Here is a 27,201-nt window from a genome sequence, read left to right on the forward strand (position 1 = left end):
TGAAGGCGGTTCAAAGAATCCTGTGCCAGGAACTTAATTGTGAACTATGGAGTTGTCATGTAGATCTAGGTAGTCTGCTTTTTATGTCCTCCTTACTTCATCCGCCATGTGATATTCAGCTTCTAAGGCAGCAGCGTACCTTAACTTCGTCTACTTTGATATTACGTTTTTCACTAATCTCACTTCTACAACTCCTCATTCCTTTCGACTTTTTTTTTTACTTCTTATCCACTTTAGCCGGCCGAGATGGCCGAGTGGTTCTAGGCGCAACAGTCTGGAACCGCGCGACCGCTACAGTCGCAGGTTCGAATCCTGCCTCGGGCATGGATGTGTGTGATGTCCTTAGGTTAGTTAGGTTTAAGTAGTTCTAAGTTCTAGGGGACTGATGACCTTAGAAGTTAAGTCCCATAGTGCTCAGTGCCATTTGAACCATATCCATTTTCTGTCCTTGTTAGACTGTTCAAGAGACCCTGTAATTCTTCTTTATTCACACTGACGATAGCAGTGTCATCAGATAGCCTTATCTTTCGTGCTTAATACACTGGTGAGTCAAACTTAAGGACAGAAGTAACTTTCGTCTTCTGTATCAACGCCAAGTATCCTAGCTCGATGAAACTTGGACCATACATAGAAACAACTGCTACAGTGCAGTACAGAAGGTAACTGAAAGAAGTACAGGATGAGACGAACCTAAAATACACTTTTATTTGAAGGTAATAATTACACAGAAGTCGCGTCGCTTTATGATCGTCTTCTCGACATAGAAAAACGCAGAACATGGTTGTTAATAGGATGTTTGATCACCAAGGGGTGGCAGTGCTTGCTGTGCAACCTGCTGCCATGAAGGTGAGTGGTCTGGTACGGAGTTCTTGTAGCAGGGCGTCCATTCCTCCACCAGTGCCATTCATAAGCGCTTCATGGTCGTTGATGCATATGGACGTGCTGCAGTATGTCTTCCCATCTCCTTCCACGCCTGATCGATGGGATTTAAGTCGGGGGAAAGAGCAAACCAGTCCATTCGCCGAATATCCTCTCTTTCCTAGAGCTTCTCTACCTGCGCTGTTGGACACGGTCGCGCACTGTGATCCATAAAAGTGAAGTCGGGGCTGAAAGCAGTCCTGAAAAGACTCACATGGGGAAGGAGTACAGCGTCAGAATATGACTGGTGCGTTATACCGTGTTCAAAGATTTGCGATGGTGCCAAGAACACAGGGTTGGACCAACCAAGAGTGGCGCTCGCGTGCACTTTTCGGGTGAGATCAGATTCAGTCTGCAAAGTGATACTAGACATACCTTCATATGGAAAGTCGTCGAACACGATCGTTTCGGTTGTCCGCATGTTATGGTACGGGGAGAAATAACGTTGCATGGGCGTACTGATCTTCAAATCTTTGAACACGGTACTCTGAGCGAATTATGTTATTTTGACACTATACTCCTTCCTCCATGGGTGCATTTCGTTTTTATGGATGAAAATAAGCGCCTGCATCGGACAACGCTTGTGGAACTGGAGGATACTCCGCAAATTGACGGTCCTGCTTGTACCCCCGACTTATATCCCACCGAGTACGTTTGGGATACGTTAAGGCAGGCGTGTTGCAGCAGGTCCTCATGCACCAACCACCATCCGACATTAACTAAAACTTGAATTGCCGTGGTCCATATATAAAACTTCTTCTCCTTCCTGACGTTTCGTTGCCTACTGCGGGCAACATCTTCTGGGGTGAGTCGGCGTCTGGCTGCTGGGCGCTGGTGGTCCCGTTTATATAGAGCGCTTAGATGGAGCCACCACTCGTCACGTGCTTTCGACTTTAAAACTATCTCTGGCTAGTACCATCTCTCTCGATTACAGGTAATCGATTGTCATTTCGTTGGTACAAAGTCGACCGCCATATCTTGTCTCCTTCTTCTTTTCTATTAAAATTATTTCCGTGCTTGTAGATCTCAATAGCTTCTCTATACATGCGAGTATAATAATGTGAGGTCCTAAATATCACGTTTGTCTCACTACATTTTATTTCGTGATCACCGTCTTTGAAAAAGTGTTCCTCTACAGCTGATTTGTCAATCTGTCCCAATCTACAGTTCCTTTTATGTTCCGTTAGGCGGCAATTCAGCCCGGAAGATTTAATTAATGAAGACGCCGGCCGTGAAAGCTTACATATTATGACCAACTGACAGTTGTGAACGGCGCTGCTGGAGGGATGGAGCGCTGCACCACATGAATTCCTTACCTGCCTTGTGGCTAGCGTGGCTGCACGTTGCAGTACGTGCACTGCCGCCCGTGGTCACCACACACCATATTAATAACGATGTCCTGCCTTTTGTAGTCTCCAGGGGACTATCATAAACTGTGGTGGTTTCTGCGTAATCATCGTCTTTTTCGTCCTTTAGTGCTGCCCACCATTGTATCTGACTGAATGTAGTCAGTCCGCTTATGGGTGTTGAAAATGTTTATTGCGTTTGGAGTTTTGATATTTGTCATTTTCAGATGTAGTGGCTTGTTCAATTTCAGTCCAACCACTAAGTCGTGAACTGCTGGATATATGCTAAAAGAAAAGCACCGTCTGCAGCACACTTCACAGTAGAGTCTCGCTTTCACCACGTCTCGCGATCGGTGAGCAGAGAGCGCGGCGTCCTTGCAGCGTGCACAGTGTGTGTAAACAGCAAGTAGCAAATACCGGCTAGGCGCTGTCTCACAGAACTGCTTGGAGAAGGTCAGTCAAGGGCGATGGAATCCACTCGCTGCAACAGCGGACTAGGCGAGCCGTATACAGCCACGACAAGCGCCGTGTCTTGTAAGTTTAGGTGTATATTAGGCGAGCTAATCGACTGCTCAGTATTGATACAAGTTACGATGAATTTGTTATACGTCTGAATACTAGCGCACGCAAGTTTCAGGGCGCGCCGAGGCAGTTCGGCTTCTGGCTAGGTGACCGATACGAGCCAGTCTGTCTACATCAGTTACAGACACTGGAATAGAATCCTTAATATTCAGTTATTCATTTAAATTTTATATTGTATTTCCGTGTATTTTATTAACTCGCAGTTCTCGTCAGTACACAGACTATTTGACTGCAGGATTGCAGCTAGCTACAGGGCATGAAACCAGTCGCCCCTGTGACTACATTCAGATATTCTGTTTAAACAGAGCTGCGCGTAGTCCAAGTACCCAAAGTTCGAGTAACCACAAGTAGAGACGCAACTGGTTTGCTCGTATGGGATGCTGTTTAGGAAGAAATAATACATTAGCAGTAACCGTTAGATACCGCCGCAGTCTTGCACTCTAGTCTCCTTTCCAAACGCCTGCGATACGTGCTTCCAGTTAGCTACACCCACCTAATTTGCAATCTTTCTGCTTAACAATCACATAGCCGGCCGCTGTAGCCGAGCGGTTCTGGCGCTTCAGTCCGGAACCGCGCTGCTGCTACGGTCGCAGGTCGCATCCCGCCTCGGGCATGCATGTGTGTGATGTCCTTAGGTTAGTTAGGTGTTTATAATGATTTTACTCAAGGTTGTTGATATCTGTATTTATGTCACTGATACTGAGTCTTCAGGTATTTTCCAGGTTGTCGGCTGTTAATCCTGTAGGCATGTTGCATTTATTTGTTTTCATCAGGAAAAAAAGTTTTTCACACTTATATGTGCTTCCCACAAGGCACATTTTCTTTCTCGCAGATGATCTCTGTTGCGGATATTGCTATTCGATCAAATAAGTTTTATAAAATTGGACCACGATTACTTCTTCAAATTTAGACTTTAAAAACCGATCTTCCTGGAGTTCAATAAGTTCCATCTGAAGGTTCTGGGGGCCTTTTATACATCACATGTTATTGGTTGAGCAAATATAACAAATACGCTGTCTGCGTTCCTAAAGTCAAAAAACCTTGTGGTAAATTGCACTAATAATGATTTCAGCTTATCAGCATAAGTAACACAATCAAAATTTTCATGAGTTGACACCGTAGATGAGTGGTAACAGTTTCCAGCTCTCATCTGCATCTTGCCACAAGCGCACCTTTGCCTGAAAAGCTGTCAGATGGCTGTATAATTCGTGAATTAACTGCCCTTGTTTCTGGAGTTTGTAATTTAAGTCATTTAAATGAGCTGTGATGTCAACCAGAAACGCTAAATCACAAAACCATTGGGGATCATTTATTTCAGCCAATAGTTTCCCTTTGATAGCTATAAAATCTGCTATTTCTTGTCGAAGATCATAGAAACATTTTAGCATTTTGCCCTTATTCGGTCGTCTCACTTCCCAATGGTAAGCTAAATCTTCATGTTCGAAGCACAGGTCGTCCAAATACTGTTTGAATTGCCGCTGATTTAGTGCGTGAGACTACCAGATTTTGACGCTAGTTATAACTACGTCCATGACTTGTTTCATTTTATTGATTTAGCACACAAATTTTGCTGGTGATAGATGCGGTGAAGAATTGTATAACTTTCTTTGACGATATTTGGTTCAGAAGATTTTTCATTTGATATGCCAATAAAACCTTTTCGTGAATCGACCATGTTCTCCATCAGAACAAACTCCAGCGAGTAGACTCCATTGCTGGTTGAAGGTTCCGATGATTTTTTTCAAATTAGTGAAAAAAAATCTACACCAGTAGCTATTCCTTTTAATTCCTGTAATGCTAACAATTCTTCCAATATTTTGAAGTCCACATCTACACCACGAACAGAAATCGCTGATTGAACTGTGTCTGACAAATCAGTGCTGTCGTCAAAAGCAATGGAAAATATGGCAGCACGATCACACAAACTTTTTTTAACAGTGGTTCGTCGAACAAACTTATTTGTTCAATCACATTTTGTTATCAGGACATAGCACATCTGCAATGTCCAAGAGGCACTCCTCACGAATTCGTCTTCAGAAAAAGTCGTTAATGACTTGGCAATGTTTCTGCTCACAATAAAACTAGCTTTAACCCAAGTGTCGCACTGTGTCCTCGGTTTGGCAAACATTTTGTGTTGCTTTTCCAAACTGGAAATTAATAACTTACTTTCGTCTTTCCGCAGTGGCCCTGTAAGCTGTTTTTGGGCAGTGTGTGTCGTAGAAAGGTGCCTTTTCATGTCATATTCTTTCACAACAGATAATGATTCACTACAGAACAAGCAAACAGGTTTACTGTTATGAATCGTGAAGAGGTAATCATCAGTACATTTCTCGTGAAATTGCCGACATTCAGCATCTACTTTCCTCTTCTTAACGCCAGGCTTTTGTGAATAAATTCGACGCACACGAAATTAAGAAACAACTAGCACAGAACTTCACGCTAGAACTGACAAAAGAGAACTACACTACTAGCCATAAAAATCGCTACACCACGAAGATGACTTGCTACAGACGCGAAATTTAACCGACAGAAAGAAGATGCTGTGATATCCAAACGATTAGCTTTTCAGAGCATTCACACAAGGTCGGCGCCGGTGGCGACATCTAAAACGTGCGGACATGAGGAAAGTTTCCAACCGATTACTCATACACAAACAGCAGTTGACCGGCGTTGTCTGGTTAAACGTTGTTGTGATACCTCGTGTAATGAGGAGAAATGCGTACCATCGCGTTTCCGACTTTGATAAAGGTCGGATTGTAACCTATCGCGATTGCGGTTTATCCTATCGCAGCACTGCTGCTCGCGTTGGTCGAGATCCAATGACTGTTAGCAGAATATGGAATCGGTGGGCTCACGAGGGTAATACGGAACGCAGTGCTGGAACCCAACGGCCGCATATCATTAGCAGTCAAGATGACAGGCATCTTATCCGCATGGCTGTAACGGATCGTGCAGCCACCTCTCGATCCCTGAGTCAACAGATGGGGACGTTTGCAAGTCAACAACCTTCTGCACTAACAGTTCCAAGACGATTGCAGCAGCATGGACTATCAGCTCGTAGACCATGGCTGCGGTTACCCTTGACGCTACATCACAGACAGGAGCGCCTACGATGGTGTACTCAACGACGAACCTGGGTGCACGAATGGCAAAACTTCATGTTTTCGGATGAATCCAGGTTCCGTTTACAGCATCATGATGGTCGCATCCATGTTTGGCGACATCGCGGTGAACGCACATTGGAAGCGTCTATTCGTCATCGCCATACTAGCTTATCACCCGGCGTGATGGTATGGGGTGCCATCGGTTACACGTCTCGGTCACCTCTTGTTCACATTGACGGCACTTTGAACAGTAGACGTTACATTTCAAATGTGTTACGACCTGTGGCTCTACCCTTCATTCGATCTATGCAAAACCCTACATTTCAGCAGGATAATGGACGGCCGCATGTTTCAGGTCCTGTACGGGCCTTTCTGGACACAGAAAGTGTTCGACTGCTGCCCTGACCAGCACATTCTCCAGATCTCTCACCAATTGAAAACGTCTGGTCATTGGTGGTCGAGCTACTGGCTCATCACATTACGCCAGTCACTACTCTTGATGAACTGTGGTATCGTGTTGAAGCTGCATGGGCAGCTGTACCTGTACACGCCATCCAAGCTCTGTTTGACTCAATGCCCAGGCGTATAAAGGCCGTTATTACTGCCAGAGTTGGTTGTTCTGGGTACTGATTTCTCAGGACCTATGCACCCAAATTGCGTGAAAATGTTACGACATGTCAGTTCTAGTATAATATATTTGTCCAATGCATACTCGTTTATCATCTGCATTTCTTCTTGGTGTATCAATTTTAATGGCCAGTAGTGTATTCTGTTCAACGGCACCTGCTGCCGTTGTTGAAGTCGGCACATTTCGCGGTCAGTTGGTAATTTTAGTGGCACTGTTGCCTCCTATAAGCGTTTGCACTCTATCAATGTGTAGCACAGACGTAGGACGTAAATAACGTGCGCGTTTGACTGCTGTGCTGCGGCAGCGTTGGGAGGCAGCTCTGTACCGTTCTACAGATACAAGCTGCTAATGAGGTATCGGGCGCGTCCACAGCCTATAAATAGGAAATTTGTGGTTAGGTCTCATGGGACCAATCTGCTGACGTCATCGGTCCTTAAGCTTACACACTACTTAATCTAACTTAAGCTAAGGACGACACACACACCCATTCCTGAGGGAGGACTCGAACCTCCGTTGGGGGAAGCCGTGGGGACCGTGACAAGACGCCCCAGACCGCACGGCTACCACGCGCAGCGCTTTTGCCTGTGTGGCGTCCCTTGCCTTGTAAACACCGGTCATCCGCCACGGCCTGAGACAAGTCACTAGGCGGCTTTCTATCTAGCCAAGTCTTTAAGCAAGACTTTCACTGTAAGATCCAGCCCACTCGTCTAATATAGGGTTCCTAGCAAACTGTTTTTTCGGATAGCTAAACAACTAGCAAATCATATTAATGGAGTTTATCACAGTAAATTGAATTGATAATACTTAACTTAGCCTTTTTACAAGCACGTGTCGCAAGCAATTGGCGACATGCAAATAATCAACGTTCTTCGATATATACAATTTCCATGCAAGCAATTAATATAGATCACAAGTCACGACTAAATCGTTTGGATCATGGTTCGTCTTCTAGAGCGGTTCTTCTAGTGTGGCCGATGCTTTTTGTTTCTTTATTGTTATTTTAAGACCTTTACAATAAAGGTAGGCCGGCAGCGGCATATCTGCGCCACTCTTCGGCCACAGTGAATACATTCAGGAAACAGAAAGACAGAAAAACAAACAAACATGGTGGACAAAAACCGGAGACAGACGTAGTAAAAATAAATGAAGCCGTTCACGGGCGTACTGATTGGATAAAAAAGTTCAGTACTGAACATAGCGGGGAAAAACGAGTTACACACGTGAACGGAGGAGCACAAACGGAGAGACACTGAAGCACTGACGCGAACACACACACGAGCACTGGCGACGACCTCCGGCCCACAAAAATGCACTGTTCACACACATAGATGTGTACCTGCCAGAGGGAAGAGGTGTGGGGAGGAGGGAGAGGGGGAGGGTGTTGATGCAAGTGGGAGAGGAGAAGGGAGGGGGAGTGGAGAGGGTAGGGGGGTTGTGGGGGGCAGGGGAGGGAGAGAGGAAGAGAGGAGGGAGAAAAGGGAAAGAGGGTGCTCTGGAGGAGAAACACAGGGAGAGGAAGGGGAGGATCAAAGATGGTAGGAGGGGTAGATGGAGGGGATGAGGACATCATCAGGGAGGGGGAGTTGTCGGAAGCCACCTTGGGCAAGGGTATGGAGTGTGGAGAGATGGAGAGTGGGTGGGATGTGGGAGTACAGGCGCAGCAGGATGGGAGAGGCAAGCGGGTGAGGGGGATCAAGTTTGTGGGGGGAATAAAGGATCTGCATCTGTTCGAGGTAAAGGAGGAGGTGTGGGAACGGAATTAAGCCATAGATGATGAGGATCTGCGTGGGGGAGGGGAGGCAGATTCGATAGGCGAGGCAGAGCGCATGGCGTTCCAGGAGACCGAGGCTTGGCAGAGGGGCGCTTATATTCTCTTCGCATTGGAGCCGCTCCTATCGTGGTGTGGTCCTAGTCAGCGTACTATTAGCTGACGTCGTCTCAGAGCCTTCTCTGCTGTTACATTCCTGGCCGGCGTGCCGGCGCTTGATGTTACGCCGGAAAATTCTTTGGTCTGCACCGTGAGCTATAAACCTGTGCTGAGCCCAGGCGAGCGTTGGTTTTTTTGTGGGAAGAGACCAAACTGCGAGGTCATCGGTCTTGTCGGGTCAGGGAAGGACGGGGAAGGAAGTCGGTTGTGCCCTTTCAGAGCAACCATCCTCGCATTTGCCTGGAGAGATGTGCAGTCATTTGCGAGTGGAATCATTATTCTTATTTTAGTTGTCATGTCACACGCCCAAAGAAACTGGTACACCTGCCTAATATCATAGAGGGCCCTCGCGAGCTTGCAGACGAGCCACAACACGATTTGGTATGGACTCGATTAATGTCTGAAGTAGTGCTGGAGGAATTTGACAAGATGAATCCTATAAGGCTGTCCATAAATCAGTAAGAGTACGATGGGGTAGAGATCTCTTCTGAGCAGCACGTTGCAAGGCATCCCAGATGTGCTCAAAATGTTCATTTCTGGCGACTCTGGTGGCCAGCGGAAGTGTTTAAACTTATAAGAATGAGTCTGTAGCAATTCGGGACGTGTAGGGTGTCTCATTGTCGTGCTGAAATTGGCCTAATCCGTCGGAATGCGCAATGGACATGAATGGATGCAGGTGATCAGACAGGATGCTTACGTACGTGTCACCTGTCAGATTTCAGATTTGTGTCTAGACATATCAGGAGTCCCATGTAACTCCGACAAAGCTTTGTGTCGTGCACTCATCAAGGATACGTGAGTGGGCCTACGGCTACAAAAGCGCATATCGATGACGTTTCGTGGAATGATTCGCATGCTGACACTTCTTGATGGCCAAGCATTGAAATCTGCAGCAATATGCGGAAGGGTTGCACTTCTGTCACGTTGAACGATTCTCTTCAGTCGTCACTGGTCTCGTTGTTGCAGGATCTTTCTCCGGCCGCAGAGATTTGATGATTTAATGAATTCATGATATTCATGGTACACTCGGCAATGGTCGTACGGGAAAATCCTCGCTTCTTCGGTACCTCGGAGATCCTGCGCCCGTCGCTCGTGCGCCGACTATAAACCATATTGAAACTGACTTAAATCTTGATAACCTGCCATTTTAGCAGCAGTAACCGATCTAACAACTGCGCCAGACACTTGTCTTATATAGTCGTTGCCACTGCAACGTCATTTTCTGCCTGTTTACATGCCTCTGTATTTGAATACGCATGCCTATACCAATTTCTTTGGCACTTCAGTTTAAAATATATTACAGATGTTTCGAGTCTCTTCTTTTCCCATTTTCCCCAGTCCGTGATTCACTTCCATATAATGATGTGCTGCAAACGTGCGTTCTCAGAAATTTCTTCTCTAATCATGGCCAGTGTTTGATGCCAGCAGACTTCATTTGGACAGAAATGCCTCATTTCCATGTGGTCGTATGTGAAATACACATGTGGAAAGACAACAAGCAATAGCTTCACTGCACGATAGCAATGGTATTGTTACAGATGACAGTGCCACTAAAGGACCCTTACAACACCGGGTGCTGCGAAGTTCCTTCACCAAAGTAGACGAAATAAATATTCCAGAACGAAGCAAGATGAGCTGCCAAAATGAGTAACTTAAAAACAGATATTCTTGATGTATCGAAGCAGCTTAATCACTTAATAAAGGCAGGTCCTCTGGTCCTGACTGTATACCAATTAGGTTCCTTTCAAAGTATGCTGATAATACTCCACACTTGCAATCGAATACAACGGCAACATCGACCAAAGATCCGCATCTAAAACTGGAAAGTTGCACAAGTCACACCAATACTGAAGAAAGGAACTACGAGTAATCCGCTGAACTACAGATCCTTACCATTGATATCGATCTGCAGTAGGATTTTGGAACATACACTGTGCTCGAACCTTGTGAATTACCTCGATGAAAACGGTCTACTGTCACATAGTCCGCACGGTTTCAGAAAATATCATTGCTGCACAACACAACCATGAAGTAATAAGTGCAATCAACAGGGAATCTCAAACTGATTCCATATTTCTCGTTTTCCAGAACGCTTTTGACACTTTACCTCACAAAAGGCTCCTAATCAAACTGCGCGCCTATGGAGTGTCGCTTCACTTGTGCAACTGGATTCGATATATAGTAATCGACGGGGAATCATTGAATAAAACAAGAATTAGATCCGGCGTTCTCCATACAAACGATTTTGGAGACGATCTGAGCAGCTGTCTTAAATAGTTTGCCATCTAGTAAGGTCATCATAGGATCCAAACCAATTCCAAAATGACTTAAACACATTTCTAAATGATGCGAAAAGTACCAATTGACTCTAAATAATAAAATGTATAACTCATCCACATGAGTAATAAAATGAATCCTCTAAATTTCTTTTACACAATAAATCACACAAATCTGAAGGGCGTCAATTCAGATAAATACTTAATATTTTCAATCACGAATAACTTAAATTGGAATGAACACAAAGATAATGTTGTGGGGAGGACGAATCAAAGATTGCGTTTTATTGGCACACTTAGACGATGCAAAAGGTCTATACTATGCTTGTCTGTCCTTCGCTAGAGTACTGCTGTGCAGTATGATCGTTACGAGATAGGACTGACGGAGGACATTGAAAAAGTCCAAAGAAGAGCAGCTTATTTTCTATTATAACGAAATAGGGGAGGGAGTGCCACGTCTGTATGTGCGTCTTGGGATGGAAATCATTAAAACAGCGGCGTTTTTTCGTTGCGGCAGGATCTTTTCAAGAAATTTCAGTCAACAGCTTTCTCCTCTGAATGCGAAAATATTTAATTGGTGCCCACTTACTCAGGGAGAAATTATCATTGTAGTCAAATAAGAGACAGAGCTCAAAAGATTCAAGAAAAAGCTTGAAGGCGGTTCAAAGAATCCTGTGCCAGGAACTTAATTGTGAACTATGGAGTTGTCATGTAGATCTAGGTAGTCTGCTTTTTATGTCCTCCTTACTTCATCCGCCATGAGATATTCAGCTTCTAAGGCAGCAGCGTACCTTAACTTCGTCTACTTTGATATTAAGTTTATCACTAATCTCACTTCTACAAATCCTCATTCCTTTCGACTTTTTTTTTTTTTACTTCTTATCCACTTTAGCCGGACGGGATGACCGAGTGGTTCTAGGCGCTACAGTGTGGAACCGCGCTGCTGCTCCAGTCGCAGGTTCACATCCCGCCTCGGGCATGGATGTGTGTGATATCCTTAGGTTAGTTAGGTTTAAGTGGTTCTAAGTTCTAGGGGACTGATGACCTCAGATGTTAAAACCCACAGTGCTCAGATCCACTTGAACCATTTTTGAACAATCACATATACGTCAGAACAGCAGCCACTCCCGAATTTCCCACCTAATTGCGGGCGTGCCACAACAATCCGTCCTGCCACTACTCTTCTATCTCCTATACACAGCCAACGCCCAAATCCTCCTGTGCACCTCCTCGAACCTGTTGACGGCACCAACTCCCTTGCAGTACATTCTACCCCTCCATTCATCCCAAGGATTTCTCAAACTCCAAGTCTCGCCTTCGGGTACAACCGTAGCCAGAACTTGTCATTCCATCAGAGCTGCAAAAGAACCATGTAACAGTTACCGGAAATCGGCATGAGATCTTTACCTCACAATCCACAGCTGTCTAACCCACCTAACTCACACATTCGTGGTGGTGTCTGTTTGTACAATATCGTGTCTCCCTACCACTTTCGCGCAACGACGCTCTGAGCGTGTTTTTTAGGGAATTGACTAGTTTGAACCTGGGACCTGTTGCTGGTAATGAGACGCCAGACCACACATGACATGTAGAATTCAGAACAGTTCAGTGAGACTAGCGATGATATAACCAAATACTTAATGATTTCAGTGTCAGCACCACAGCACTCCCTGTAAAAGAATCTTAATACTAACTAATTTTAGTGAAAGGTTTTCAAGGCTTTCCTATTTTTAGTTAGCTGGTAAAATAACGTAGAGAAAGCAGATAAGTTTACCATTGGAAATTTTATTCTACTCACAAACATCGTTTATAAATTGCACTATTGATAAAAGGAAATGTTTTAGTACAGGATGGTAAAAACCAACTGCGTTCAACAAAAATGTGAACGAATATTCCCTGAGTGGGTTTCCAAGTTCTACAATGGATCGAAGGATGACCTATGCCATATCACATCTATAATCTAGGTTTAAATTAAGTTTCACAAAAGAGAAAGCTATCAAAATGGTCTACAGTGACCCTCAATTATCTTTAATTACTTATCTAACTTGTAAATTACAGTGGCTGATGTGGCTTCTCAATAATTATATAGCAGAGAAATCATAGCGTTTCAGATTTTTACTTCAAGTGGCAAATGTGAACACTATGAGCTTTAATTTATGATCGACACTAGTATTACTCAAAAAGGAGGTGTAACAGATGAGACTTCTGCAGTTCTGAGTGAAGCCTTATGCGCTCAAAAATGCGGCATCGCATGGGTTCATTACCGTGTCGGCGTTTAGGCAGCGTCAGGGCGGCAGCGGGCAGCACAGCTCCACTCACCTCGCCATCTCGGAAGCAACTCTCTCCTAACTTCTCCTTACTACAATTTACTGAAGTTGGTTTAAAAAAAACTATCTGGCTGTGTTTTCATCTGACCTATCAGGGTCTCAATGTTAACCTTAAGCTCTGCCTACAAAAATTCTGTCTATCCAATGAGAAACGTAATACTTTTCGTGGTGGGGCAATGTTTTTAAAGTTTGCAACGTAACAGAGACGCGAAAAAGTCTCACGCAAAAACTTGCAGCTGGTGTGGTCCTTTTAGCGATATCGTAAGGTCTATATTGTTCTTCTGGAGGGCTCTAGCTTTTAACATGGGCTGGGGGGGGGGGGTGGTTCTTGACGTAACAGAGACGCGAGAAAGACCGCTAATCCCCGGCTAAAGGGAAGACACAGATGGCGCTCTGTTAGCTATGCCACTAGTGTATCTGTTGATGGACGACGCTGAAACCATTATCTACTATTCTTCAGGTGGCATATGCCGCCGCCGGCCGCGGTTGTCTCGCGGTTCTAGGCGCGCAGTCTGGAACTGTGCGACTTCAACGGTCGCAGGTTCGAATCCTGTCTCGGGCATGGATGCATGTGATGTCCTTAGGTTATTTAGGTTTAAGTAGTTCTAAGTTCTAGGGGACTGATGACCACAGGAGTTGAGTCCCATAGTGCTCAGAGCCCTTTGAACCATTTTGAACCATATGCCGCCATCGGATCGAAATCGACGTCGTCTTTCGGGGTGGACTAACTTCTTTCCAACAGTGTATCTCAGACATAATGACCATGGCCCAAGTAACCCGCTAGCCATCTGATTCACTGGGAGCAGGCGGAAACCACCTGCATCGTCACCGATCGAAACAAATTAAAAAAAAAAAATGTGTTCAAATGTGTGAGAAATCTTATTGGGATTAACTGCTAAGGTCATCAGTCCCTAAGCCTACACACTACTTAACCTAAATTATCCTAAGGACAAAAACACACACACCCATGCCCGAGGGAGGACTCGAACCTCCTTCGGGACCAGCCGCACAGTCCGTGACTGCAGCATCTCTGACCGCTCGGCTAATCCCGAAGGGCACAAATCAAAGAACCTACACTGCACATCGATACTGGTTACAGAACGTATTTGCATATGTTAGGATAGACCAGCAATACTCAAGTATTAGTGTTACATGTGTTTTGTAAGCCATTTCTATCATGAATGGTTTACATGTCCTTAAGATACTTTCAGTGAATCTCAGCGTGCCATCTTCTTTCTCTACAGTTAGTTTTATGTGGTCGTTCCGCTTTAGGTTGCTCCACAGGGCTACTCTCAGATATTTTTACTGTAGCCCTTGTTCACAACCATTTCTCGCTAATGGCATAATGGGATCTCATCTCTTATTTGTGAACAGTACGTTACACTTATTTCTTTTGACGGTCAACTAGAAATCCCTGCACCAACCATCGGTTCTCCGCGGGTCTTCCTGCTTTTCGCCACCACCTTCTGGGGAAACAACGACGCCATCTAACAGCCTCAAAGAGTTTTCGACGTCACGCACCAGATTGATCATAAGCGTTGTCAATGACAACGGTCCTATTGAAACGTCCCCTTAGCAAAATTATACATAACTTTGCTTAAACTGACACATAACATTTTTTATAGCGCAACGCAATCTGACTTTCAAAAATCCCTACAAAAGAATGGCCCTGACTAACATTAACGTATACGTTTCACAAATCACTTACCTCACCAAAAATCTTCATTACTCGAACTACTGCAATACAGCGAGCGCCACTACTGTCAGCTAACTAAAAGATTCAAACTACGGAAGGCACTAACTACTGATAGGCATAGTTAGCAAATGAAAGATTTTAATAGAGAACAAACAATGTATTTACCTTAATAGTCATAATATATATAGTAGTTCATGACATCCAGTCTTACAAATTTCAAAACTCCGCCATCTCTCTCCCCGCATTCACCACTGCTGGCGGTTCACCTCCAACTGCGCAACGCTACGCGCTGTTAACAGCTAACTGTTCAACGCTACAATGGCGAGTATTACAACAATGCCAACCAGCCACAGACTGCACACAGCACACCCAGTGATCTTCGTACAAAGTGCTACGTGGCGTTACCAATAAAAAAACCTAAACAGCCTACTTACACTATAACCCTCCATTGAGGGACGCCCGAAATTATTTTCCGTTAAGAACGACATATTGCATTCTATCTGCTAAGAACTTTTGAACTTGTTCACAAATCTGATCCCATACTCGGTAATCTCGTATCTAGTTCACCAAGCGACAGTGCTGAACAGTGTCGAATACTTTCTTGAAGTCAGGGTAGTCGGGATCAACTTTGGCGACTATGCCTGATATGCTCTAGATGTCATGGACAAACATAACAAGCTTAGTTTCAAATGAACGCTGTTTGCGAAACAAATTTTGATTCTATAGAGAAAGTAATCGTCCTCCAAAAAACTTATAATAAACGAGAAAAAAATGTTTTCCATATTTGTACAACAGGTTGGCGTCAGCGATATAGGACAATAATACGCGTCTCTCCAAAACTTTCCTTCCGAGCTGGAATGACCTGCGTAATTTCCATGCGCTGTTACCACTTCATTGCTTCATTGCTTCATTGCTTCAGTAGCCTTCGATAAATTGCCGCTAGGAGGCGAACTAGTTCACATAATCTGTAGTAAAGGTCTCGAACCTAGTTGAGCACCTTTCTCTCATGAGCTCTTCTACGCTAGTCTGCATTTTCTGTCCTCCTTGCTCAGTCCATCATATATTAATGTGCTTCCAAAGCAGCAGAATTCCTTCAATTCGCCTACTTCGTGGCAGCCGGTTTTGATGGTAACCTTCATCGTTAATCTCACTTCAGTTACTCCTTACTTCCGTGTTTCTTCGATTTAGTCTCTCATTCCATACGCAGTGCTCCTTATACTGCTCGTACCATTGAACATGTCGTGCAGTTCTTCAAAGTTTTCACTGGGGATAGCAACGTAGTCAACAAATGTTATCATGGATATTTTTTCACAGTGAATTTTAAACGCACTCCTAAACCGCTCTTACCGCATCCAAATGACGCTGTTGGCAAGAGCTCACACGGTGCCTAATTAGGTCGCAAGGTCTTCATCGTAGAATTACGTTGTTTTTCATGCTACCGTTAACGACTCTGACGTCAGTTTCGCAAATAACACAGTATTTACATCTCTTATCCAATGCACATTCTTAAAACTACCAGCTTTCATCATCTCCCTTTTCTCCCATCCCTGTCAATAACACACTTTTTTTTCTTTGATACATCTGTCTTACGACTGGAAGCATCGCACTTTCCTCTGTCTTGTGCCTCCTTCCTTAGGCTGATGCTAAATTCGTGCATTTTTACCGTCTTCCTCTTTTCTGGAATCATTTTTTCAATGACTCTTCTTTACAAGCAATTTATTCGTATTGTATGTCCTAGTCAAGATGTTCTCCTCGTTCTTATCAATTCTACTACTTTTCTTCCCTCCCCTACACGTATAAGTACTTCTTCATTTGTCATTCTGTCAGGCGATTTCACTTTTAGCATTTTTCTCCAGAGCCACGTTTGAAAGCTATCCAAGCATTTGCATTTTCCTTTTGACAGCTCACGATTCGCTATTATACAGCACCACAGGCCAGACAAAACACTGACGGATGTCCTTCTTAATTCTATAGTGATTCTTTTTGCTGTTAACAGATTTTAGTCTTTTCGAAAGCTCTTTTATCCATAAATATTCTACTTCTAATTGCCTCCATGTAGCTTCCATTTGCCGGCCGCGGTGGTCTCGCGGTTCTAGGCGCGCAGTCCGGAACCGTGCGACTGCTACGGTCGCAGGTTCGAATCCTGCCTCGGGCATGGATGTGTGTGGTGTCCTTAGGTTAGTTAGGTTTAAGTAGTTCTAAGTTCTAGGGGACTAATAACCACAGCAGTTGAGTCCCATAGTGCTCAGAGCCTTTGAACCATTTAGCTTCCATTTTCCGCCACGGAAGCTCCTATGTACAGAAAGTATTTCACTCATTCGAAAATCTTCAATTCCAAAGACATTCCGTAGTATCTTCATGTTTGCTGATTCTCAGCACTTTGGTGTTTCCTACATTTATCCTCATTCCATACACTTTTCCCATTTCGATCCTCTACATCATAAATTTTAGTTCTTCCTTCGATTCAGCCAACATTGCTTGATCATACAAGGTGTTCGGAAATTCCCGTTACAAGCGTCTAGGACTTGTCGAGGAGAGTGAGTACATAATATTTTAAATAGGAACTCACGTTCCAGATGTGTAACCCGTCTACATCTGCTGGGAGAAAGAGAAAAGTCTCAAGAGCTGCTTTACGAGACTCCTGCAGCGACAGAGCTGGCTCGAGCTCTCACCGCTGCACTAGAAATTGAAGAGACGCCATGTGGGACGGAGCGTGTGTACCAGAACATGCTTCGTAGGTACGATGTCTGTAACAACGTTGGTTGTCGCTACAAATGGCTCCGAGCACTATGGGACTTAACATCTGAGGTCATCAGTCCCTTAGAACTCAGAACTACTTAAACCTAACTAACCTAAGGACATCACACACGTCCATGCCCGAAGCAGGATTCGAACCTGCGACCGTTGCGGTCGCGCGGTTTCAGACTGAAGCGCCTAGAACCGCTCGGCCACACCACCCGGCGGTAGTCGCTATATCGAGCCGTAGTTGTAATGCATCGATGTTTGAGTGTTAATACAAATAAATGTGCTTAAGTGAAAAATGGAGGTTTCCTTATATTTCCTTTGAAATTGTGACCTAATAATTGCACTGTGTCACGCCTAATTCAGTTCCTCAAGCAAAACTGGATGGAGTTAAACATGTGAACCGAAACCGTCGTAGAACGGACACTATTGCGCGTCTTGCTTTTTCTAACGCGTTTAAACGGCCTTACAATTTGCACGCAGTCATCATACTAGAATAACGTTCGAGTTACACGCTGCGCTTCATCCCCTGAAACAGTGTCACCCAGAAAGCACGAAATCTCTCCCAATGTTCCTGTTATCGATGGAACGTTAAATTTTATATCGCCTCTCTTCTACCTTATTTTATGTACTTTGAAGTTACAGATTTAAAAGCTCTTTGAAGAAGGTGTATCGTAATTATCTTTTAGTGTCTGTGTGATTCAATACAAATGCTTCTCAGACATAGGTGCATGAAGGAACAGGCATTGCCGACGATCTACAACTGTATTAACACTTGAGGGACCGTACCAGTCAAAGTGGTGGTGAGCGTTGTTTAATATTTAATAAATGGCATTCGTTTTAATTTATGTGCCTTATTTTTTATGACTTTCAATGTACCTTGGTGGCTTATAATTTCTATAAAAGATAACGTCTATCACAAAAACTGAAATAATATATAATCATTTCTACTTTAAAGGACCGCAGCCGGTCGTTCTGTCCGGTGAGATAGTTTTTACATTTGATGTCTGTAAAGGCGCAACAACGAATTTTTCTCACCCTGTTAGCTTATTTTGTTTCATTCTTGTGATCTCATTCCATCTCTCTCTTTACGTTTTACTTTATTTAGCGGAAGAGTGGACATACTTCGGTTGCTGTCCTCTGTCAATACGGCCGGCCAGTGTGGCCGAGCGGTTCTAGGCCCTTCAGGTCGCCGGTTCGAATCCTGCCTCGGGCATGGATATGTGTGATGTCCTTAGGTTAGTAAGGTTTCAGTAGTTCTGACTTCTAGGAGACTGATGACCTCAGCTGTTAAGTCCCATAGTGCTCAGAGACATTTTCTGTCTATGCGTTGTTGTATTCTGCAGAAGTTTACGGTCCTCCTCGATGTATGGGGCGCCAGTGTTTTCTTTCAGATGAATTACTTAATAACGTGAACAGATTAGCAGAAGAAGACTCTGAAGGAGAAGATATATTTGAATATGGAGCTGGATGATAAAGATGACAAAGAGTACAAAGATGTTACGGAATATAAGCCCCATGAAACTGAACAGGGCGAATCATGAGAGCCGGAAGATGAGTATTCAGAACCCGTACAAAAACACACGAGTAACCCAGTGCTTACACGTTCGATTCTAATGGCATCACAAAACTCGGCCGTACGGCCACAAGGAAAATCACCTGACTTGACAGCAGCTTGCCCAGCGAATAAGGTGGAATTCTGTCGTCCGTGACTGGCAATACACAACACCCCATCTTCAGATGTTTATAATGATTTTCGCGCCGTGCTTTAGTTCGGCATCTTGGTTCCTTACAATAAAACTCATACCCCAAAATAAAACTTTTCCTGGTCATGAGATAGCACAGATACCGAAGTAAAACGCCGCCTTTGTCTAAATCCAGTACGCTAAACACACAGATTTTGCCATCAGCCATTAGGAAAGCTGAAACGTTACACGCAATAAATGTATTTACAGTGGTTTATTGATTTAGAAAGATATTCAACAGCAGATTAATGTGAGCTCTGCGCTTGAATTTTTAACACAAGGTTGTTGATATCTGTATTTATGTCACTGATACTGAGTCTTCAGGTATTTTCCAGGTTGTCGGCTGTTAATCTTGTAGGCATGTTGCATTTATTTGTTTTCATCAGGAAAAAAAGTTTTTCACACTTATAAGTGCTTCCAACAAGCCACATTTTCCTTCTCGCAGATATCTCTGTTGCGGATATTGCTATTCGATCAAATAAGTTTTATAAAATTGGACCACGATTACTTCTTGAAATTTAGACTGTAAAAACCGATCTTCCTGGAGTTCAATAAGTTCCATCTGAAGGTTCTGGGGGCCTTTTATACATCACATGTTATTGGTTGAGCAAATATAACAAATACGCTGTCTGCGTTCCTGAAGTCAAAAAACCTTGTAGTAAATTGCACTAATAATGATTTCAGCTTATCAGCATAAGTAACACAATCAAAATTTTCATGAGTTGACTCCGTAGATGAGTGGTAACAGTTTCCAGCTCTCATCTGCATCTTGCCACAAGCGCACTTTTGCCTGAAAAGCTGTCAGATGGCTGTATAATTCGTGAATTAACTGCCCTTGTTTCTGGAGTTTGTAATTTAAGTCATTTAAATGAGCTGTGATGTCAACCAGAAACGCTAAATCACAAAACCATTGGGGATCATTTATTTCAGCCAATAGTTTCCCTTTGATAGCTATAAAATCTGCTATTTCTTGCGAAGATCATAGAAACGTTTCAGCATTTTGCCCTTATTGGATCGTCTCTCTTCCCAATGGTAAGCTAAATCTTCATGTTCGGAGCACAGGTCGTCCAAATACTGTTTGACTTGCCGCTGATTTAGTGCGTGAGACTACCAGATATTGACGCTAGTTATAACAACGTCCATGACTTGTTTCATTTTATTGATTTAGCACACAAATTTTGCTGGTGATAGATGCGGTGAAGAATTGTATAACTTTCTTTGACGATATTTGGTTCAGAAGATTTTTCATTTGATATGCCAATAAAACCTTTTCGTGAATCGACCATGTTCTCCATCAGAACAAACTCCAGCGAGTAGACTCCATTGCTGGTTGAAGGTTCCGATGATTTTTTTCAAATTAGTGAAAAAAAATCTTCACCAGTAGCGATTCTTTTTGATTCCTGTAATGCTAACAATTCTTCCAATATTTTGAAGTCCACATCTACACCACGAACAAAAATCGCTGATTGAACTGTGTCTGACAAATCATTGCTGTCGTCAAAAGCAATGGAAAATGTAGCAGCACGATCACACGAACTTTTTTTAACAGTGGTTCGTCGAACAAACTTATTTGTTCAATCACTTTTTGTTATCAGGACATAGTACATCTGCAATGTCCAAGAGGCACTCCTTCACGAATTCGTCTTCAGAAGAAGTCGTTAATGACTTGTCAATGTTCCTGCTCACAATAAAACTAGCTTTAACCCAAGTGTCGCACTGTGTCCTCGGTTTGGCAAACATTTTGTGTTGCTTTTCCAAACTGGAAATTAATAACTTACTTTCGTCTTTCCGCAGTGGCCCTGTAAGCTGTTTTTGGGCGGTGTGTGTCGTAGAAAGGTGCCTTTTCATGTCATATTCTTTCACAACAGATAATGATTCACTACACAACAAGCAAACAGGTTTACTGTTATGAATCGTGAAGAGGTAATCATCAGTACATTTCTCGTGGAATTGCCGACATTCAGCATCTACTTTCCTCTTCTTAACGCCAGTCTTTTGTGAATAAATTCGACGCACAGAGAAACTTGCACGAAATTAAGAATCAACTAGCACAGAACTTCACGCTAGAACTGACAAAAGAGAACTACACTACTAGCCATAAAAATCGCTACACCACGAAGATGACGTGCTACAGACGCGAAATTTAACCGACATGAAGAAGAGGGTGTGATACCCAAACGATTAGCTTTTCAGAGCATTCACACACGGCTGGCGCCGGTGGCGACATCTAAAACGTGCTAACATGAGGAAAGTTTCCAACCGATTTCTCATACACAAACAGCAGTGGATCATCGATGTCTGGTTAAACGTTGTTGTGATGCCTCGTATAAGGAGGAGAAATTCGTACCATCACGTTTCCGACTTTGATAAAGGTCGGATTGTAGCCTATCGCGATTGCCGTTTATCCTATCGCGGCACTGCTGCTCGCGTTGGTCGAGATCCAATGACTGTTAGCAGAATATGGAATTGGTGGGTTCAGGTGATACGGAACGCAGTGATGGAACGCAACGGCCGCATATCATTAGCAGTCAAGATGACTGGCATCTTACCCGCATAGCTCTAACGGATCGTGCAGCCACGCCTCGATCCCTGAGCCAACAGATGGGGACGTTTGCAAGTCAACAACCTTCTGCACTAACAGTTCCAAGACGTTTGCAGCAGCATGGACTATCAGCTCGGAGACCATGGCTGCGGTTACCCTTGACGCTGCATCACAGACAGGAGCGCCTGCGATGGTGTACTTAGCGACGAACCTGGGTGAACGAATGGCAAAACGTCATTTTTTTCGCATAAATCCAGGTTCTGTTTACAGCATCATGATGGTCGCATCTGTATTTGGCGACATCACGGTGAACGCACATTGGCAACGTGTATTCATCATCGCCATATTGGCGTATCACCCGGTGTGATGGTATGGGGAGCCATTAGTTACACGTCTCTTCCACCCCTTGTTCGCATTGACGGCACTTTGAACAGTGGACGTTACATATCAGATGTGTTGCGACCCGTGGCTCTACTCTTCATTCGATCTATGCGAAACCCTACATTTCAGCAGGATAAAGCACGACCGCATGTTGCAGGTCCTGTACGGGCCTTTCTGGATACAGAAAGTGTTCGACTGCTGCCCTGGCCAGCACGTTCTCCAGTTCTCTCACGAATTGAAAACTTCTGGTCAATGGTGGCCGAGCTACTGGCTCATCACAATACGCCAGTCACTACTCTTGATGAACTGAGGTATCGTGTTGAAGCTGCATGGGCAGCTGTACCTGTACACGCCATCCAAGCTCTGTTTGACTCAATGCCCAGGCGTATAAAGGCCGTTATTACTGCCAGAGTTGGTTGTTCTGGGTACTGATTTCTCAGGACCTATGCACGCAAATTGCGTGAAAATGTTACGACATGTCAGTTCTAGTATAATATATTTGTCCAATGCATACTCGTTTATCATCTGCATTTCTTCTTGGTGTATCAATTTTAATGGCCAGTAGTGTATTTTGTTCAACGGCACCTGCTGCCGTTGTTGAAGTCGGCACATTTCGCGGTCAGTCGGTAATTTTAGTGGCACTGTTGCCTCCTATAAGCGTTTGCACTCTATCAATGTGTAGCACAGACGTAGGACGTAAATAACGTGCGCGTTTGACTGCTGTGCTGCAGCAGCGTTGGGAGGCAGCTCTGTACCGTTCTACAGATACAAGCCGCTAATGGGGTATCGGCCTCTTCCACAGCTGACGCAGCAACAGCCAGCTCTTGCCTATAAATAGGAAATTTGTGATTAGGTCTTATGGGACCAACTGCTGAAGTCATCAGTCCTTAAGCTTACACACTACTTAATCTAACTTAAGCTAAGGACGACACACACACCCATGCCTGGGGGGTGACTCGAACCTCTGTTGGGGGAAGCCGTGCTGACCGTGTGGCGTCCCTTGCCTTGTAAACACCGGGCATCCGCCGTGGCCTGAGACAAGTCACTAGGCGGCTTTCTATCTAGCCAAGTCTTTAAGCAAGACTTTCACTGTAAGATCCAGCCCACTCGTCTAATACAGGGTTCCTAGGAAACTGTTTTTTCGGATAGCTAAACAACTAGCAAATCATATTAATGGAGTTTATCGCAGTAAATTGAATTGGCAATACTTAACTTTGCCTTTTTACAAGCAGGTGTCGCAAGCAATTGGCGACATGCAAATAATCAACGTTCTTCGATATATACAATTTCCATGCAAGCAATTAATATAGATCACAAGTCACGACTAAATCGTTTGGATCATGGTTCGTCTTCTAGAGCGGTTCTTCTAGTGCGGCCGATGCTTTTTGTTTCTTTATTGTTATTTTAAGACCTTTACAATAAAGGTAGGCCGGCAGCGGCATATCTGCGCCGCTCTTCGGCCACAGTGAATACATTCAGGAAACAGAAAGACAGAAAAACAAACATGGTGGACAAAAACCGGAGACAGACGTAGTAAAAATAAATGAAGCCGTTCACGGGTGTACTGATTGGATAAAAAAGTTCAGTTCTGAACATAGCGGGGAAAAACGAGTTACACACGTGAACGGAGGAGCACAAACGGAGAGACACTGAAGTACTGACGCGAACACACACACGAGCACTGGCGACGACCTCCGGCCTACAAAGATGCACTGTTCACACACATACACTCCTGGAAATTGAAATAAGAACACCGTGAATTCATTGTCCCAGGAAGGGGAAACTTTATTGACACATTCCTGGCGTCAGATAGATCACATGATCACACTGACAGAACCACAGGAACATAGACACAGGCAACAGAGCATGCACAATGTCGGCACTAGTACAGTGTATATCCACCTTTCGCAGCAATGCAGGCTGCTATTCTCCCATGGAGACCATCGTAGAGATGCTGGGTGTAGTCCTGTGGAACGGCTTGCCATGCCATTTCCACCTGGCGCCTCAGTTGGACCAGCGTTCGTGCTGGACGTGCAGACCGCGTGAGACGACGCTTCATCCAGTCCCAAACATGCTCAATGGGGGACAGATCCGGAGATCTTGCTGGCCAGAGTAGTTGACTTACACCTTCTAGAGCACGTTGGGTGGCACGGGATACATGCGGACGTGCATTGTCCTGTTGGAACAGCAAGTTCCCTTGCCGGTCTAGGAATGGTAGAACGATGGGTTCGATGACGGTTTGGATGTACCGTGCACTATTCAGTGTCCCCTCGACGATCACCAGAGGTGTACGGCCAGTGTAGGAGATCGCTCCCCACACCATGATGCTGGGTGTTGGCCCTGTGTGCCTCGGTCGTATGCAGTCCTGATTGTGGCGCTCACCTGCACGGCGCCAAACACACATACGACCATCATTGGCACCAAGGCAGAAGCGACTCTCATCGCTGAAGACGACACGTCTACATTCATCCCTCCATTCACGCCTGTCGCGACACCACTGGAGGCGGGCTGCACGATGTTGGGGCGTGAGCGGAACACGGCCTAACGGTGTGCGGGACCGTAGCCCAGCTTCATGGAGACGGTTGCGAATGGTCTTCGCCCATACCCCAGGAGCAACAGTGTCCCTAATTTGCTGGGAAGTGGCGGTGCGGTCCCCTATGGCACTGCATAGGATCCTACGGTCTTGGCGTGCATCCGTGCGTCGCTGCGGTCCGGTCCCAGGTCGACGGGCACGTGCACCTTCCGCCGACCACTGGCGACAATATCGATGTACTGTGGAGACCTCATGCCCCACGTGTTGAGCAATTCGACGGTACGTCCACCCGGCCTCCCGCATGCCCACTATACGCCCTCGCTCAAAGTCCGTCAACTGCACATACGGTTCACGTCCACGCTGTCGCGGCATGCTACCAGTGTTAAAGACTGCGATGGAGCTCCGTATGCCACGGCAAACTGGCTGACACTGACGGCAGCGGTGCACAAATGCTGCGCAGCTAGCGCCATTCGACGGCCAACGCCGCGGTTCCTGCTGTGTCCGCTGTGCCGTGCATGTGATCATTGCTTGTACAGCCCTCTCGCAGTGTCCGGAATAAGTATGGTGGGTCTGACACACCGGTGTCAATGTGTTCTTTTTTCCATTTCCAGGAGTGTAGATGGGTACCTGCCAGAGGGAAGAGGTGTGGGAAGGAGGGAGAGGGGGAGGGTGTTGATGCAAGTGGGAGAGGCGAAGGGAGGGGGAGTGGAAGGGGAGGGGGGTTGTGGAGGGCAGGGGAGGGAGAGAGGAAGAGAGGAGGGAGAAAAGGGAAAGAGGGTGCTCTGGAGGAGAAACACAGGGAGAGGAAAGGGAGGGTCAAAGATGGTAGGAGGGGTAGATGGAGGGGATGAGGACATCATCAGGGAGGGGGAGTTGTCGGAAGCCACCTTGGGCAAGGGTATGGAGTGTGGAGAGATGGAGAGTGGGTGGGATGTGGGAGTACAGGCGCAGCCGGATGGGAGAGGCAAGCGGGTGAGGGGGATCAAGTTTGTGGGGGGAGTAAAGGATCTGCATCTGTTCGAGGTAAAGGAGGAGGTGTGGGAACGGAATTAAGCCATAGATGATGAGGATCTGCGTGGGGGAGGGGAGGCAGATTCGATAGGCGAGGCAGAGCGCATGGCGTTCCAGGAGACCGAGGCTTGGCAGAGGGGCGCTTATATTCTCTTCGCATTGGAGCCGCTCCTATCGTGGTGTGGTCCTAGTCAGCGTACTATTAGCTGACGTCGTCTCAGAGCCTTCTCTGCTGTTACATTCCTGGCCGGCGTGTCGGCGCTTGATGTTACGCCGGAACATTCATTGGTCTGCACCATGAGCTATAAACCTGTGCTGAGCCCAGGCGAGCGTTGGTTTTTTTGTGGGAAGAGACCAAACTGCGAGGTCATTGGTCTTGTCGGGTCAGGGAAGGACGGGGAAGGAAGTCGATTGTGCCCTTTCAGAGGAACCATCGTCGCATTTGCCTGGAGAGATGTGCAGTCATTTGCGAGTGGAATCATTATTCTTATTTTAGTTGCCATGTCACACGCCCAAAGAACCTGGTACACCTGCCTAATATCGTAGAGGGCCCTCACGAGCTTGCAGACGAGTCACAACACGATTTGGTATGGACTGGATTAATTTCTGAAGTAGTGCTGGAGGAATTTGACAAGATGAATCCTATAAGGCTGTCCATAAATCAGTAAGAGTACGATGGGGTAGAGATCTCTTCTGAGCAGCACGTTGCAAGGCATCCCAGATGTGCTCAAAATGTTCATTTCTGGCGACTCTGGTGGCCAGCGGAAGTGTTTAAACTTATAAGAATGAGTCTGTAGCAATTCGGGACGTGTAGGGTGTCTCATTGTCGTGCTGAAATTGGCCTAATCCGTCGGAATGCGCAATGGACATGAATGGATGCAGGTGATCAGACAGGATGCTTACGTACGTGTCACCTGTCAGATTTCAGATTTGTGTCTAGACATATCAGGAGTCCCATGTAACTCCGACAAAGCTTTGTGTCGTGCAGTCATCAAGGATACGTGAGTGGGCCTACGGCTGCGAAAGCGCATATCGATGACGTTTCGTGGAATGATTCGCATGCTGACACTTCTTGATGGCCAAGCATTGAAATCTGCAGCAATATGCGGAAGGGTTGCACTTCTGTCACGTTGAACGATTCTCTTCAGTCGTCACTGGTCTCGTTGTTGCAGGATCTTTCTCCGGCGGCAGAGATTTGATGATTTAATGAATTCATGATATTCATGGTACACTCGGCAATGGTCGTACGGGAAAATCCTCGCTTCATCGGTACCTCGGAGATCCTGCGCCCGTCGCTCGTGCGCCGACTATGAACCATATTGAAACTGACTTAAATCTTGATAACCTGCCATTTTAGCAGCAGTAACCGATCTAACAACTGCGCCAGACACTTGTCTTATATAGTCGTTGCCACTGCAACGTCATATTCTGCCTGTTTACATG

At 45.2% G+C, this 27,201-nt stretch overlaps 1 protein-coding gene across 3 annotated transcripts in view; it reads left to right on the plus strand.

Moving 5' to 3' along the window:
* LOC126353281 (probable cytochrome P450 304a1) overlaps positions 1-27,201 on the plus strand; it is a 187,466-nt gene that overhangs the window by 46,031 nt on the left and 114,234 nt on the right. Inside the window, exon 1 of one of the 3 annotated variants that reach the window (XM_050002752.1) lies at positions 2,731-2,798. The exons of the other annotated variants lie outside the window; for them this stretch is intronic. Coding sequence (XP_049858709.1) covers positions 2,732-2,798 — 67 coding nt within the window. The 5' untranslated portion in view covers position 2,731. Of the gene's footprint in view, positions 1-2,730; positions 2,799-27,201 lie in introns of those variants that run through there. 3 annotated transcript variants of the gene reach the window in all.

This window comes from Schistocerca gregaria, chromosome 1, assembly GCF_023897955.1.
Source record: "Schistocerca gregaria isolate iqSchGreg1 chromosome 1, iqSchGreg1.2, whole genome shotgun sequence".
Taxonomy (NCBI): Eukaryota; Metazoa; Arthropoda; class Insecta; order Orthoptera; family Acrididae; genus Schistocerca; species Schistocerca gregaria.